Here is a 16,897-nt window from a genome sequence, read left to right on the forward strand (position 1 = left end):
ATCAAATACCTTCATAGTTAGGGATAGGACTTTGTGTCCACTCCTCAGCTTTAAGTTCTTGTTTGGTTTGAATCTCTGCAGGTCTTGTGCATACATTCTCTGTGAATTTAAGTGAGTATCTATGAGTTTGAACATTGATCCTGTTGTGTTTTGAAGATACTGTTTCTTTGGAGTCATACACCAACTCTGGCTCTTATACCTCCTTTTCTGTATATATTCCTAAGCCTTGAGAGGAAAAGATTGATAATGACATCTCATTTAAGGCTGAATGACCCAAAATCTCTCTTTATCTGCACACTGTCCAGTTGTAGGTCTCAGTCAATTACCATGAATTACACGAAGACATTTCTCTGATAAGTCCTAAGCAGTGCTTTGATCTAAGGGTACAGTAGTATGCCATTAGGAATCATTTTAGTTACATGTTTCTTTTTTTCTAAGAAGTAATAGTGAACTTTATTTTCAAATTTTGGACAAAGGACAAAGGAAATAAAGCAGATAAAAAAATATCCAAGTCAGAAGAGTCACATATACACAGTAAACACAAACTGTACTGACTCATACACACACTTAAAATACAAAATGCTTTTCAATCTGTCAAGAAACTGACTGTATTTAGCACCAAAAAAGAACTTTAGTTCAGCTGCTGATCAAGATTTCCACATCCTGATCAGGAAAAGAAACTCCATGGAATCCAGACTACCATTGCCACTTTTGCACTGTCAGCTGGAAGGAACTGAACCTCAGAGCGACTTGATGCTGCGGACCACTCTCCTGTAGTGGTTTGTTTTTATTTCTTCTAACACTTGCTCCAGCTGTTGAACCAAATGAAGTAGGGTAGCTGGGTCTGTCCACAAAATGAGTGCTATGGTCACCATTCTGATCGAGAAGCAGCTTTATAGTCACTGCTGGTTCAATTTGCTGCTGGAGACTCCTGCTTGCAAGCTGTACATCTAACTGCCACTCAAGACTGTGGCAACTGGGAAGATGAGGTGCTAACTCATTCAGAATAGTTCTGGTCTCCTTTCTGTTGTCCAGGTAGAGCTGAAGCAATAATTTGTTCGATTCTTCAGAGAATCCCAGAATAAAAACAGAATTTGAAATCCAGTTCAGAAGTCATGAGCTTTGAGCTCTCCGTGAGGAGATATGTTAATCCTTCCACACCATGATGGATAGTGCCACTACTCACACTGAGTTTTTTGGCGGCGCCTTCATAGATCTTCGGGTTTGATCCCTGTCTGAGGAACTCCAAGGCGATCTTCCAAACTTGGCGACCACCGTGCTCTCCACTTGTGGCAGGAAGGCCAGATGCTCCTCGGACAAATCCAGCAGCATCTTAGCAAGTCTTCTGACTTTGCTGTTTATGTTTATATAGTAGAGAGGTTTTCTCTTAGGGCCTATGGCCTATCTAGTTTTAAGATGTTGACCACTTAGCAGTATCAGGTATACGTTCCATCTCCTGGATTGGGCCTTAAATCCAATAAAAAAGTGGTTGTTTCTCCCAAAACATTTGTGCCACTATCATACCAGTATACAATTATAGATTATGGGTTTGTAGCTGGGCAATATTGATGATTAACTTTCTTTGCTAGTAGTGCACAAAATACATTGTCGTACTGTGATGCTAGTCAGTAGGTGAAACTTCTAGTTGGACACCAGTGCAATTTTTTTTTCTTCAATGACATATAAACAAGTAGTTGTGAAAGGTAACAAACACTCTTGGCAATAGCTTATGGTGTTCTATGGGGATGTCTGTGTGAACCCATTACTATGAGAGGAAACCAATCCCAAGTATTGGAGGTTTAACTTGCTGGAATAACATGTCTAGTTGAGGTCTTCTCTCTCTAATTACATGATGATCCATTTAAATTCATTTCATATATGTACATGTTTTAGGAAGTTTCTACAGTTGTGGTTCCTGTATGGCTTTTCCAAAGGTTTCCAATATAATTGTTTCCTCTCCCCATATTCTCTCCTTTATCTTGCCGTCCTATTCTCTGTCTCATTTAATCCCCCTTTTCTAGTCCCCCTTTATCTCTTTGTAACACTGTATTCTATTTTCCTTCCCTTGGGAGATCTTCTTTTCTCCTACTGGTCTCTTACTGTCTGCTTTACCTTTGTGTTTATTGTTGATTTAAATAAAAATAACTAAACTTTAAAAGCTAACATTTACACATAAGAGAGTACTGCAACATTTGTCCTTTTGGGTCTGGGTTACCTCACAAGGATATTTTCTAGCTCTATTTATTTAATTATAAAACCCTGAAAATTTCATAATTTCTTCCTGGTTAACAGCTAAATCATATTACGTTATTTTAATGTACTACATTTTCATTATTCACTCATCAGTTGATGTGCAATGGTAGTTTCCATTTCTTGGCTATTAGGAATAGAGCAGTAATAAATATGGATAAGTCAGCATCTCTGTAGAATGATGTAGAGACCTTTGGGTGTATGCCCAATACTAGTATAGCTGGAGTTTATGGTACATTTATTTTTCGCTTTTTTGAAGAACCTTCACTACCGATGACAGCACTGATGCCCATAGTAGCTGCACCAGTTTGAACTCTTACCAGAAATGAACACGCTCTCCTTTCCCTACTTTCATGTCAGCATATACTGTCATCTGCATTATTGATGTTGGCCATTTTGACTACAATACAATGAAATCCCTTGTATTTTTGCTGTGAGCCCATTTTTTAATACCTGTGCCATCTCTCTAGGGCAAAATTAATTCTCAAAGTACTTTTAATTTGCATTCTTCTGCTGGCTAAGAATGTTGAACATTTAAGTGCTTCTCAGCCTTTCATCTTTGGAGAACTCATTTAACTTTATACTTCATTTTCAATTGGGATATTTTTCTTAATGTTTATTGTTTTAATATATTCTAGATAACTTGATCACATACATAATTGGTGAAGATTTCCTCCCACTCTACATGCTGACATTTTCGCACACATGATATTATCCTTTGCCACACAAAATTACCTATTTTTAGCTTCATGAGGTTCTGTGCATTAATTTTTGCTCTTAGTGTCAATACTACTGTTGTTCGGCTAAGAAAGTGGTTTTCTGCTTTAAAGAATTCAAGCTTATCCTTTACTTTATCATATTCAGGTTATCTGGTCTTACGTTTAGGTCCTTTATTCACTTGGTGTTGAGTTTTGTGTAAGAAGACAGACATGAACTTACTTTTTATTCTTCTAGATGCAGTTATCCAATTTCACCAGTGCCATCTGTTGAAGACGCTGTCTTTTTTCTAGAGTATATTTCTGGCTGCCTTGTCAAAAATTATATATATATATATATATATATATATATATATATATATATATGTTGTTGTTGTTGTTGCTGCTGCTGTTACATCTTTGTCTTTGATTAGATCACATTGTTTAATGTGTTTGTTGCTCATTTTTATACCTAAACCATGCTGTTTTTACTACTACATCATTGTAATACAACTTCAAATCTGTGATAAGGATGGCTTCCACAGTTCTTTTATTATTTGGGATAGTTATCCTGTTTTTTTTTTTTTTTTTTTTTTTGTGCTTCCTTATGAAGTTGAAGATTGATCTTCAATTTCTTAGAATTGTTGTGTTGGGACATTTTTATTATTTTATTTAGGTACTGTTTTCCTGATGTCTTTCTCAGTATGTTTGTCATTTGTATATAGGAAGTTCACTGTTTGTATATGTTAATTTTGTATCCCACTACTTTTACTGAAGGTGTTTATAAGCTGTAGGAGTTTTCTCATGAAAAAAAAAAACAACATCTTCTTCCCTTCCTTTTATATTCCCTTGATCTGCTTCAGTTGTGCTCTTGCTAATACTTCAAATGTTATATTGAATATGTATAAAGACAGTGAGCATCCCTGTTATTTTCCTGATTTTAGTGGAAATGCTTTGAATTTCTCTCTCATTTCGGACCATGTTGTCCATAATCTTGTTGTAAACTATGCTGTGATATATCTCTTGTATGGCTATTCTCCGAAGACTTTGATTATTAAGGGATGTTGAATTGTATCAAAGGCCTTTTCTGCATCTAATGAGATGATTGTGCCTTTCAGTCTGTTTATTTGATGGGTTATATTTATTGATTTACATATGTTGGACTATATGCATCTCTGAATGAACACAACTTGATCGTGGTGTATAATCTTTTCATGTGTTCTGTAATTTTGTTAAAAGTATTTTTAAAACATTTTGTATGTATAATGTGGCAATTTATCTAAAAATAGCCCCCATATACCCATATATTTGAATACTTGGTTCAGTGTAACTGTTTTGGAAAACTGTTCTATTGGTGTGAAGAAACATCATGACTATGTCAACTCTTAGAAAGTACTTAATTGGGAGCCTTTTAAAAATTTTACAGGTTGTCCATTATCATTATGGAGGGAGGGAGGGAAGGAGGGAGAGAATGAGAGAAAGAGAGAGAGAAGGAGGGAGGGACGGAGGGAGGGAGGCACACCTATTTAAAAAATACCACGCCTTCTAACATATGTCATCCTTTCAAATATTTTCATCCCTAGTGACTAAAAATTCAACTATATAACCTTTTGGGAGCCATTCTTATTGAAACTCCAACCCCACCCCCACCCCACCCCCACTAATTTCAGATAAGATGTAAGCTCTCAGCTCTTGTTCCAATGCCATGCCTGCCTGTGTGCTGCCTACTTCCCACCAATAATCACAAACAAATTCTCTGAAATAGCCATCAAACCACCAATTAAATATTTTGTTTTATAAGTTGCCTTAGTTATCATGTCTCTTCATAGAAAAAGTAGAAACTTCTCTAGAAACAAAATAGAAACAAAAACATATCTTCATTAGAAATATTATTCTATAAATTTCTTTTTATTTGTTGAGACTTTGTGTTTTCAGTATTAGTGATTAAGATGGCTTAATTTGGAAATGTTCCTTTAGTTCCTATTTTGTGGAATAATTTGAGAACCACTGACATTAGTTCTTGGAATATCTACACTAGATAGATTCTATACTGAATACTTCTGGCCATGAGCTTTTATGGTTGGGAGATTTTATATACTACTTCCATTTCACTAGGGTTTTACAATTGTTTAAATCATTTGTTTTACCTTGATTTAACTTTTGTAGGCCAAATTTACTAAGAAATTTAAAATATGTCATTGATCTTCTAAATTTTCTTAGTGACTGTTGTAATGTCTCAATTTTCATCTCTAATTTTATTCATTTGGATCATCTTTCTCCATCTTTTCATTAATTGGGCTAAGGGTTTGTTAATCTTGTTGATTTTTTTGTTTATTTTTTTGTTTTGTGAAGGAATTCTTTGTTTCATTGATTTTTTTTGCATTGTTTTTATTTGCTTATTTGCCTCTATTTTGTGATTTTAGCCCTGAATTGATTATTTCTTCCCATCTACTCTTTTTGGGTTTATTTCTTCTTATTTTTATAGGGATTTTTGATGTTGTGATTGGATTACTGATACAAGATTTTTCCAGTAGTTTGATGTAGGGAATTAGTGCTAAGAGTTTGTCTTTTAAAACTGCCTTCTTTGTGTCCCTTAGATTTTGTTATGGTGTGTTTTCATTTTCACTCAGTTTGTAAAGTTTTTAATTTCCTTCTAAATTTCTGTCTAAATTTATTTTTCATTCAGGAGAGAGTTGTTCAATTTCCATGAGTTTGTATACTGTCTGCTATTATTGTAGATAGCTAGTTTTAGTACATAGATATCAGTTACAATGATGGGTGGTATTTCAATTTTTTTATTTGTTTAAACTTTCTTTGAGGGGTTGGGGATTTAGCTCAGTGGTAGAGCACTTGCCTAGGAAGCTTGCCTAGGAAAAAAAAAGAAATAAAAAAGTCAAACTTTCTTTGAATCTTAATATGAGCTCAGATTTGGAGAAAGTTCCCTGAGTTCTCGTAAGTAAGTGTTTTCTTTAGTATTTGAATAGAATGTTCTATAGATGTCTGCTACAATCATTTGGTTTATGATGTTAATTTACTCTGGCATTTTATGTATATATATATTTTTTATTGGATAATTTTTGTTTACATTTCAAATGTTTTTCCTTTCCCCCACTCAACCACCCACTCTTTCCTGCCTCCCTGCCCTGACATTCTGCTATACTGGGGGTTCCAGCCTTGGCAGGACCAAGGGCTTCCCCTCCCTTTGGTGCTCAACAAGGCCATCCTCTGCTACATATGCACTTGTAGCCATGAGTCCATTAAAAAACACACTGTTAATGCATCTTTTCATTGGGGAATTGTGAATTAATATGGAGTTACTTGTAAACAATATTATTAATTCCTAATTTTTTTTTGTTATGGTATGGACATTACCACTCTCTTTTGATTGTTCTGGGATCCATTATTACTTGTGTCACCTTGAATGCAGTCAGCTTTTAGGCTAAAGTTTTCCTTCTAGTGCTTTCTGTAAAGCTATATTGGTTGACATAGCTTAAATGTGTTTTAACCATAGAATGTTGTTCTTTCTCTGTTGGGTGTAATTGATAGATTTTCATCTGTGGTTGCTCAGAGTTTGCATAATATCTACCTGGCCCTTATGATTTTCAGAATCTCACTGAAAATCAGTGTTATTCTAATGGCTCTTCCTTTATATGTTACATGGTCTTTTCTCCTTGCAGCTTTCAGCATCCTTTGTTTTGTACATTTAGTGTTTTGAATAGTGTGTGTCGTGGGGAATTTTTTTGTTCTTATTTATTTAATGTCCTCTATGCTGTTTGTACTTTGATCTTTTCCTTTAGATTGGTAGAATTTTTCTTCCATTATTCTATTAACACATTATCTGTGGCTTTGACTTGGGTTTCTTCATATTTCTGTATACTTATTATTCTTAATTTTAGTCTTTTCATATTGTTCCCTATTTCTTGGATGTTCTATGCTTGTATTTTTAAAAAGATTTAAAATTTTCTTTAACTGAGCTATCCATTTTCCTCCCTTCTTTAATCTGTTGGTGAGGCTTACCTTTGACCTTTTTCTTTAATATCTTGAGTTTTTCATCTCAAAGTTTATTTCAGTTTGAGTGTTCTTTAGTAATTCTATTTCCATCTATTTTCATGTCTGGAATTATTTTCATATTTTTTCATTTAGTTGCTTATATTTCCATGGTCTTCATAAAGATATTTATATTGTCTTTAAGGTTCTTGAACATGTGCATAGTTTTGTTCTTTTGAAATCCTTGTCTTGTATTTCAGCTAAATTTCTTCCCTCAGGACATATTCAATATATATTTTCTTGACTCTTATATTTTTGTTTTTTTGCTAGGATCCAGGCACCTGGGGTTATGACATTTGGAGTGATTTTGGTATCTTGCCTTTGCTTTGTGGGTATTCTTTTCTCTGTTTAATGTTGTCCAATGTGAATCCTAGCCAACTGTGGTGCTGTGAGGTTCCTGACTCCTACTCTACTGTGGTGGTTGTGAGGGTCTTGATAGAGAGGCATTCTACATGTCCATGGAGAATCACAATGCAATGAAGTTGATCTTGAAGGAATAACTGAAAAGTGTGGCAGGGAATAACAGGGATACATTGGATCCCGGATTTGACCAAGTTCCATAGGGAAAGAAGTAGTTTGGGAGGAGGGGCTGAACTAAGCAGGCAGTAGCAGGCTTAAAATCAAGTCTGGAGAGAACTGAATGAAGAATAGGAAGGAGGAAGAGTGTGATCTTAAATCTGTTTTTGAATTTAATGATTCTTTAGACAAGGTGAATGTGGTGACTTTGGGTCTCTGGTAGAAATATGTCTTGTGTGTTAGCTGGGAGTCACAGAGAAATGGAGAATGGTCAGAAGAAATGGCTGAAAAAGATAGTGGTGATGGGCTAAGAAGAGCTTGGATCATGATTCTGCACAAAACTGCTGCATTTCAAGTATGTACATCTCTATCTTAATACTTTAATTTGACCAATGATTTATTTTATATTGCAGTGTATTTCTAGCACTTATTTCTGCTTGGGCCTTAGAAACTTCAGTAGAATATTAGGCAATCTTCTCCATTATTTATCACATACCCTTCTATAATTTCAAACCATTACTTTACATAAAATAAAACTGAGGGATTGAAAAAAATTTGCCCAGAGTATTTTATTAGATTCCTGCTACCATATCAACAGATAAACAATCTGGATGTTGACAGAGAAATACTAATTTTACTATACAAAGATACAGCTCCAATAACCATAATACAGCCCCTATATCTCTTGATATTTCAAGGAAATTAACTCATTGTAAATTCTCTCAGAGTTATGTTCATAAATATTAGACAAACTATGAAATATACTATAAATACATAACACACATTATGTTCCAAACTCAGATAGAAATATATGATCCTTTACCTATATCATCCTCATTATAAAGCTCATATTAGCGCTAAAGACAAGTGTGTGTGCATTTGTACTCCCCCCTCTGTGTGTCCACAAATGTACACAAACACTTTCATAAAATAATCACTTGAGAGTCTAAATTTCATGATATCTGAGAGAGAAAAGAACAATAGGGTTCCACAAATTCTTTACCTGGGGCAAAATAAATACAAGTAAGTATGTATGAAAGATATGTGGCCTGTATCTATACAAACACACACATACATATCTTTTATAAATATACATATATCAATAATATGGAATATTCACATACTTATGTACTTGCTTTGAAACCACAATCTCACTATTTTATATACTATGTGTTGACAAATCCCCTCTTCATTTGATTCAAACAACTGATGAAGTTTTCTAATAAAAATGGATATTAAATGGCTTTAATTTTATAGTGAATAAATGGCATTATAAGATTTCAGTGTTACATTTGGATGTCAAACTCACAAAAGGACCAGTGATGGTTGATCTTTCTGTCAACCTGAATATCTTGAAAAGTATGCAGTAGATCAAGGAAAATGCTTCTCTGTTCCACCTCTGAAAAGAAAAATCCAAGTAGGGTCTGTCCTCTCCCCTTAAATTGTTTATGTTGGGTTCTTTGGTCACAAAATGCAGAAGTTGCTCCGTGACATTTCCCAGGGAACAAAATAAAACCCAGTGAGCTAGTTACATTCACCAGTGAACAAAATTGCTATTTTAGCTCTTGATTTTTTCCTCCTTTTGTGTCTTATTCCCACTTTCCTTTCTTTCCTGTCTTCTTTTGGGAGATCCTGAATCTGCCCTGGTACAAACATAGTGCATGCTTATCACTCATGAATTCAGCCACTTTAACTATCTTTGATAGCTGTCCCTTAGACGGTTAACTAGACCTTTCAGGAAAATCGTGAAGATGGGAGGCCTCTCAGATCTGAGCACTGAGTTAGAAAAGCCATATCCCATCTCAAAACTATCAATCAGTAAACTTTTTCTTTTAAAAAAAGCACAGCAAAAAAAAAAAAAAAAGGAAAAAAGAAAACAAAGTGGGTGAGGGTATTTTTGTGGGCAATAATGTTTGGAGAGCCAAGAGTGAAATACTGGAACACTCTTGTTACAGCTAAATATTTGCTTTTACATTCTCAGTGAATAGAGCTGTTAACCTGTTTACTCTCTTGTTCCTCATCCACCAGCTATAGCTTTGTCTTTCTTTACTTGTTTTAAATGTGTGTGGTGTGTGCATGATGTATGTGGGTGGTGCATGTGAGTGTTGCATATGCATACAGAACCAGAGCAGGACATTGGATGCCTTCCTGTCATTCTCTAGTATATGGCCTTGATATGGTCTCTCCCTGAACCAAAATGCGACTGTTTCAGTTGGGCCTCACTGAGAGCTGCCTATCTCCATTCCCCTATGATTACCAGGATTCATAGTCATGCTTTGTGTTTTCATGGGTGTTGAAGATTCAAGTTCAAGCCCTCATGTGTGTGGAGCAAGCACCCTCACCCACTGTTGGCCTCCCTCTCCACCTTGAGGCCACCACAGGAAGCTATGAACACTATTTTCACTACTAACCATCTCAGACCCAGTAAGACCTAAGTTTATCCTTCTATAGACAGTTACTCTTCTCATGCTGTAATTTCTAGTTTTCTAATTTTTCTAATTTTTGTAATTTCTAATTTTCTTCCCAAGAATGTTATCCTTATTTTCTTTGTTTCATAGTTTATTTCATAGACAAATAACTAGTCCTGAGGGAACCTGTCCAATGCTTGTCTCACACTGCTATCAGGCAAGTCTGTAGTGTGGGGACCATAACTATTCTCACCGATCTCCTTTTAAAGCTTATGATTTGGGATTATGTCCAGACTTTGATACAGTTCATAGACAAGTTACGCACAATTTCTCTGATCCATTCCATTTCCGCCCTCCTAAAACTCTCTCCTTTCCTCTTCTCCTCTCCTCTCCTCTCCTCAGTACATCACATCTCTTCTCCATCTCCATCTTCAGTAGAGGACTTTGTTTAATCAGCTCTGAGAAAAACTAAGTCACAGTAGACCCTGTCACCACAACCATAAGTTAAATTGTTAGAGGATGATAATAAAACTCTTACAAAAGTTATAGAAACAAGTATTTGTGACTTTGAATTATGAAATAGTTTCCACATGATGCCACCATTTAAAAACACCAGAGGAAAGATAAAAAGAACTTCACTGAGAAATTTTTGTTAGGGGCTGAGAAGGCTTAGTGGCTACATAAGCATGAGGAACTGAGTTCAAATCTCCAGTGCCATTGGAGAAAACTAGGTGTGGCTGCACATCTGTAACCACAGTGATGGGGGTGCTTAGGAAAATAGTTTGGGGTTTTCTAACTTAGCTCAAGGTTCAGTGAAAGACCCTGCCTTAAGGAAATAAGGGTGTGTGAGTTTAGTGAGAACCAAGGCTCCATTTCAGCTAAGGCTTCACATTCATCTTCTTTTGGGGATTACCTGTGTGATCCTGACTCTGTCACTTGCTGCCTGAACTTCAGATGTTTCTCTGACATAGAGGTAAAATTCTCCATAACCTAACTTACGAATTTTGTTTGCTTGCAAAAAAAAAGCATTATATGGATGATATGATAGTCTGCCAATCTTCTTTTGGACCTTGACTGGAGTTTCCTCTGAGTGCTTGGGTGACTAAACCTTGAGAAAAGCAGGGTCCACCAGATATCTCTGCTCAGTACCTTTTCTGTTTGATACCCAGGATCCTGCTCTATGTGGGCCCTAATGTGTGATACTTAAGGTGTCCTCAAGGTATCATTTTTATTGCCTGAATGCAAATTCATTGGTTACTTTTTTAATGGCCCTAATTTCTTCACAAGCATGCCCTTCTTGTCTATAATAACTTCACCCCCCCTTTTTTTTTTGCCAAACTGCTAGTTTTTAAAATATAAATTTGTGAGGCTGGAGAGATGGTTCAGTGGTTAAGAGTACCAGCTGTTATTCCAGAGGTCCTGAGTTCAATTCCCAGTTCCCACATAGTGGTTCAAGGCCATCTATAAAGGGATCTAATACCCTTTTCTGAGAGACAGTTGACCATGTAATACAGCACTTACTGAGAAAATAAATTGATAAAATAAACAAAAACAAATAAAAACAATCTAAAAATTGTTAAAAAGACTTCAATGTTATACGTTATGGTTATTCTTTTAATTTAACAGTCTCTATTCTCTCTTTCCCTAAAAGTATTTTGACTTTACAATGAATTGCTCCTCAAGAGAAGGGTGATGCAAGCTATAAATGCTAAAGCTATCTGCATCTTGCTCTTCATTACAAATCTGCATGCACGAATTACATGTTATATCTCTTATTTTCATTTTATACTTTACAATATAAATATGTTTGCTATGTCCATAATTTAAAAATATTATTGATCTTAAACATTATCTTTAAAAGATGAAGATAGATGAGTTTTCAGTACTTAAAAGAAAATATGAAGGACAATTAAAAGGGTGAGCAAATTTCAATCAACTGCATTTGAGTACACCCATGCCAGAGGGTATGACTTCAAAGTTCAAACTTAAAATGTCAATCAAATTGTTGATCAGTAGCAAACTTCCAAAGTAAGTGCTTTCCTTTCCAAGTAATGTAAATCCTGAATGCAATATCAAGTATATATTATTATGCCTTCAACTCATAGTCCCAAGGGTCAGCATTCAAAGTTTACTTTCCAAAATAATGTCTAATAAAACTCTCAGAGCCGTGTTCAGTAAACATGACTGTAGTGCTCAACTTGTGTGCCCAATCTGTTTATAACCAAAGGCAATTAGATGTTTTCATCATAGGAAAAACCATGTTGTAAACTCCATTCAAACTCCTTTGTTTCTTACTTATAATGCAGTATTGGTAAGTGGCCAGCAAGGAAAATAACCAGACATTTTTCTGTCTTGGATTCACTGACATAAACCTCAGGATTTATCATTTCTTTTGTCTCTTTTTATTTTCCATTGTCGATTTTACCTAAACAGAATTTGTTCATTATCGGATGATTCATTGTTTCAGTAAAAGCCTCAATTACATAAGAGTTCAAAATTTAAAAAAATCCATAAAGGAAATAGTCTCTCTCTTTATCATCATTCTCTGTCTCTCTCTCTCCATTTCCGTTTTTCTGTCTTTCTATCTCTCCTCACAAACCTTCTGACTTACACCCACCTGCACACATTCATACATGCACACATACACACATGATGCGCGCACACACACACACACACACACACACACACACACACACACACACCTTGAAATTTTACCCAGAGAATTACAATGAAAAGTATGAGGGGATCCCAAAAATTCACCTTAAAAGTTTCTCCACTTTTATTAACTAAACATGATTTTGTGAACTCTGAAAGTGAGTGCACACCTCTTTACATTGAGTGCCATATATCAGCATCACTGCACAAAGGCAACCACATGCTTATCATCACTTGCCTCGCGGTCTCACCAGCACTCTCCCTTGCTACCTTCTATTTGCCAAACTCCTGCTTGCTTTTGCTCTGATTAGTAAACAATAACAATTAACTAGGTGATCTTTTTCACAATTTTACTATTACAATCAGTTTTAATTTCATTTAAGAACACTCTGCCTCCCCAGTCCAAATATATGGATAAACTAAAAATACTAATGAAATTATAAGGTTATCATGTCCAAAACTTTGAAACTAGACTGCACAATGTCAACTCAATCTTCTTTATGCTCACATCTTGTAGTTCAATCATCTGTTGTGAGAACTTTCTATAGTTTTTTACTATCATTTTTGCAAAGTCATATACAGGTATTAAATTATGGGTTAGTTAGCCAAAAAATATCTTTAAAAAAATCAGGTGCCAAAACATTAAAAAATTCCATGTGCATTAGTTTTACAGTAGGTATACTTAAATAATTCCAGAAAGCTTCGTTTTGTTTGCTAAAAATTTACCAAAATAGTTAGAACGCGTAAAAATATTTTTTTTAAAAAAAACTGAAAGAAAAACTCAGCATCAACTTAAATGTATAGGCAACAGTAAGAGAATGTTATTTTCCCCAAAGGTTATATTAAAAAGATTTCCCTTGTATTTTTACTAAAATTCTGATTTTGATTATAGTTCACAATAAAGAAAGAGGAAAAACTAATCCAATATATTAAATTTTTATGGTATGATAAGGAAAGATTTTTTTTTTTACTTCATGACTGCCTTTCTGAAGGATAACTCAAAGAACTGTATTTGATTTTGATTGATTTAAACTCAATGAAGTAATGAAGTACAGAAAACTTATTTCAAGGTTTGAGCAGTTAAGAGAGTAAAAAGTCAAGAGTTAAGACTACCTCTTGACAAGTCAAGGCCATTCAAAACCTAGCATCTACTGAAAATGATACGACTAGTATTTTAGATAGCCCTTCATCTTATCAGATATGAATTTTATGAACAACCCAGCATGTAGAGGAAGATATTGACCTTCCCAGCCACCCACTCCTTCAGGGGACAATAGTATTCATAGTGAAACTGCTCAAACTCTGGTGTCTGACGGATTTCGCATAAGAAGGAGAGATCAATACCTGACTCCAAAAGGAGGAGGAGCAGGGGAAATACAAACAGCAGCAGTCCCAGGCCCACCACAAGGAGCCTGGAAAAACTCTTGACCAGGGGATTGACCCAGATACGGCCGGTCAGGATGGAATAGCTCCATGACAAAGCTTGGCGAGCTTCCTTCAGCTCCTCCTCTTCAGCAATCAAAAAAGCATTTTCATCTGCTTCGAGTTCCTCAAATGAATCCGTGTCTTCTCTTTCTAACTCGAGCCTGGATGGACAGTCAAAGAGCATGTTGATTTCATCATCATCCACTGGGGTAGGGAGCAGACTGGCGCTGGGATTGTATGCTAGTTCAGAGATGGTCAAGGGGTCTTCTTTTAGTCTATCTTCCTCTTCATCTGGAGGATCTGCACACTGAGCTCCCTTTACTGGTGAACTGGCAATTAGGGACTCAGACACATCCATTTTAGGCAAGGGGGTACCTGGAAAGAAACATTATTTTATAAAGCTTAAATTTCAGATGTTTTTCTTTCACAAAAGTCCATATGTAGAAGGAAGTTCAAGGAATATGTGAAACTATGCAGTAGCATTCTGTTATTAGAAAAAATAATCATGTTAGTAACAGATGCTACAACATACATTTTCAATAAAATAAGCCTAATATAAACAACACTAAAGTTTTGAAGTATATATAACATTTAAGCATATTATTCTGGCTTGCAAACCTCTAATCAGTGTAAGTTAACATGTGAAAATGATCCAGGAGTATATAAAAATTATAGATAATGTCTTTCAGAGTTAACACAACAACACAATTGAGTATTATGTAAATTTGCCTAGCAGGGACAATTGAGTAATCATTCTGAGGTATTGCTCTCTATTCTTCCTTCCAGGCACAGACTTGGGATTTATCTTATTAGTGTACTGGATTATTATCTAATTCACAAGTCCAAAGTATGGAAAGTTCCCATAGTCAGAAAATTTAAAGCAAAGCAAAATTAAAGATTTCAGTCCATGAATATTGAGATTTCAGATATTGAGGTTGTAATACTCAAGCACTAAAGTGTACTCAAATGTTCCAAAATCAGATGAAAAAATATGAAATCTGATGTATTTTTGGTTCAAAGCTTTGGAGTACATAATCCTCACCTGTAATTACAATCATGTGGTGTGTACAAATTTATATTTTCTCTTTTTAACATTTTAATACATATTTTTTAACTTCAGATAGAGTATTTTTGTTGCTATTATTTATAAATTAGGCCAAATTTTCCAAGAAACTTTAGTTATCTATTGGTAAAATATTTGGAAGAATGAAGAAAAATTTTAAGTTTCAGAAGACAAATTGATTAAAGTGCTTAAGATTTTAAAAATGTTTATTGAGAATATGTCTTTCTTTTTTTATGCAAAAAAGGGGTTTAATTGAGCATATGATTGCAACAGGTTAAGAGTCTATGATGGTAGAGTAAAGGTGTGGCTGGAACAGCAAATGAGACCTCACATCTACATGCATAAGCAGGAGACAGACAGACAGACAGACAGACAGACACACACACACACAGAGGTGGGGAAGAGAGAGACAGAGTGCAATGAGTCTTTTGAAACCTTAAAGCCTACCTCTGTGGTGCACTTCTAACAAGGCCACACCACCCTAATCCTTCTCAAATTATTCCATCAATGGGGGTTCAACTTTTCAAACATATGGTGGGCAGAGAATATGTCTTTCTTAATATTGATATTTTTTACATATGTGATATCCAGCCACTTTTTATCTAGGCTAAAAACTGTATCTATTAAATATGAGTCTTGGGTGATTAATGGGAAATTATAAAAACATCAAAGAAGTGTTCTCTATGATAATACACCACGAAATTTGCAAAGATAAATTAATATGTCAAATGTAAAACAGAGCACCATTCATAATTCCCTCACGTTTTTATCATTCAAAAAAAATTACCCGATATTTCCTGGAAGCTCCATCCTAAGAGCAGAAAATAGTTTAAATGGAAAACATCATGTGAGTAACCCATGAGTTGTGGGTGTCTGTGTTAGTCACCATCTACTGCAAATAGGAACTTCTCTGATGAGGACAGAGTCGCAGTCATCTGTAGGTATAATGATATATCAGTAGCTACTACTTTAGTACCATGTCCACTTAACAGAATAATAGTAGGTTCTCTTCTAAAGCCCATTTTTTTGGTACATTAATTTATTTATTCTCTTTACATCTCGATTGCAGCTTGCCCCGCCTCCTCTCTTCCCAGTCCCACATTCACAAGCCCTACTCCTATTAACCTCTCTTTTTCTTAGAGAAGGAGATTCTTCCTTGGGTACCACTCTGTACTGGGACTGCAAATCCCAACAGGGCTAGGCACACCTTCCCCCACTAAGGTGCAATAAGGCAGTCCATCTAAAGAAAGTGGATCCAGTGCCACGCAACAGGTCAGAACCAGGCCCTTTTCCAATTGTTAGGGGACCCACACTAAGTTTCAGAGCTAAACAAAGAATTCACAGCTGAGGAATGCCGAATGGCTGAGAAACACCTAAAGAAATGTTCAACATCTTTAGTCATAAGGGAAATGCAAATAAAAACAACCCTGAGATTTCACCTCACACCAGTGAGAATGGCTAAGATCAAAAACTCAGGGGACAGCAAATGCTGGCGAGGATGTGGAGAAAGAGGAACACTCCTCCATTGTTGGTGGAATTGCAGACTGGTACAACCATTCTGGAAATCAGTCTGGAGGTTCCTCAGAAAATTGGACATTGAACTGCCTGAGGATCCAGCTATACCTCTCTTGGGCATATACCCACAAGATGCCCCAACATATAAAAAAGACATGTGCTCCACTATGTTCATAGAAGCCTTATTTATAATAGCCAGAAGCTGGAAAGAACCCAGATGCCCTTCAACAGAGGAATGGATACAGAAAATGTGGTACATCTACACAGTGGAATATTACTCAGCTATCAAAAACAATGACTTTATGAAATTCGTAGGCAAATGG

General features: G+C 35.6%; 1 protein-coding gene and 1 pseudogene across 1 annotated transcript in view; both read right to left on the reverse strand.

Moving 5' to 3' along the window:
* Positions 1–623: 623 nt before the first annotated feature.
* LOC116901109 lies at positions 624–1,753 on the reverse strand (annotated as a pseudogene).
* An 11,086-nt stretch (positions 1,754–12,839) lies between these two features.
* Positions 12,840–16,897, reverse strand: part of Frmd3 (FERM domain containing 3) — a 195,163-nt gene continuing 191,105 nt past the window's right edge. The window contains exon 14 of the mRNA XM_032896836.1: positions 12,840–14,371. Coding sequence (XP_032752727.1) covers positions 13,779–14,371 — 593 coding nt within the window. The 3' untranslated portion in view covers positions 12,840–13,778. The remainder of the gene's footprint in view (positions 14,372–16,897) is intronic.

Source organism: Rattus rattus, chromosome 1 (genome assembly GCF_011064425.1).
Source record: "Rattus rattus isolate New Zealand chromosome 1, Rrattus_CSIRO_v1, whole genome shotgun sequence".
Classification (NCBI taxonomy): Eukaryota; Metazoa; Chordata; class Mammalia; order Rodentia; family Muridae; genus Rattus; species Rattus rattus.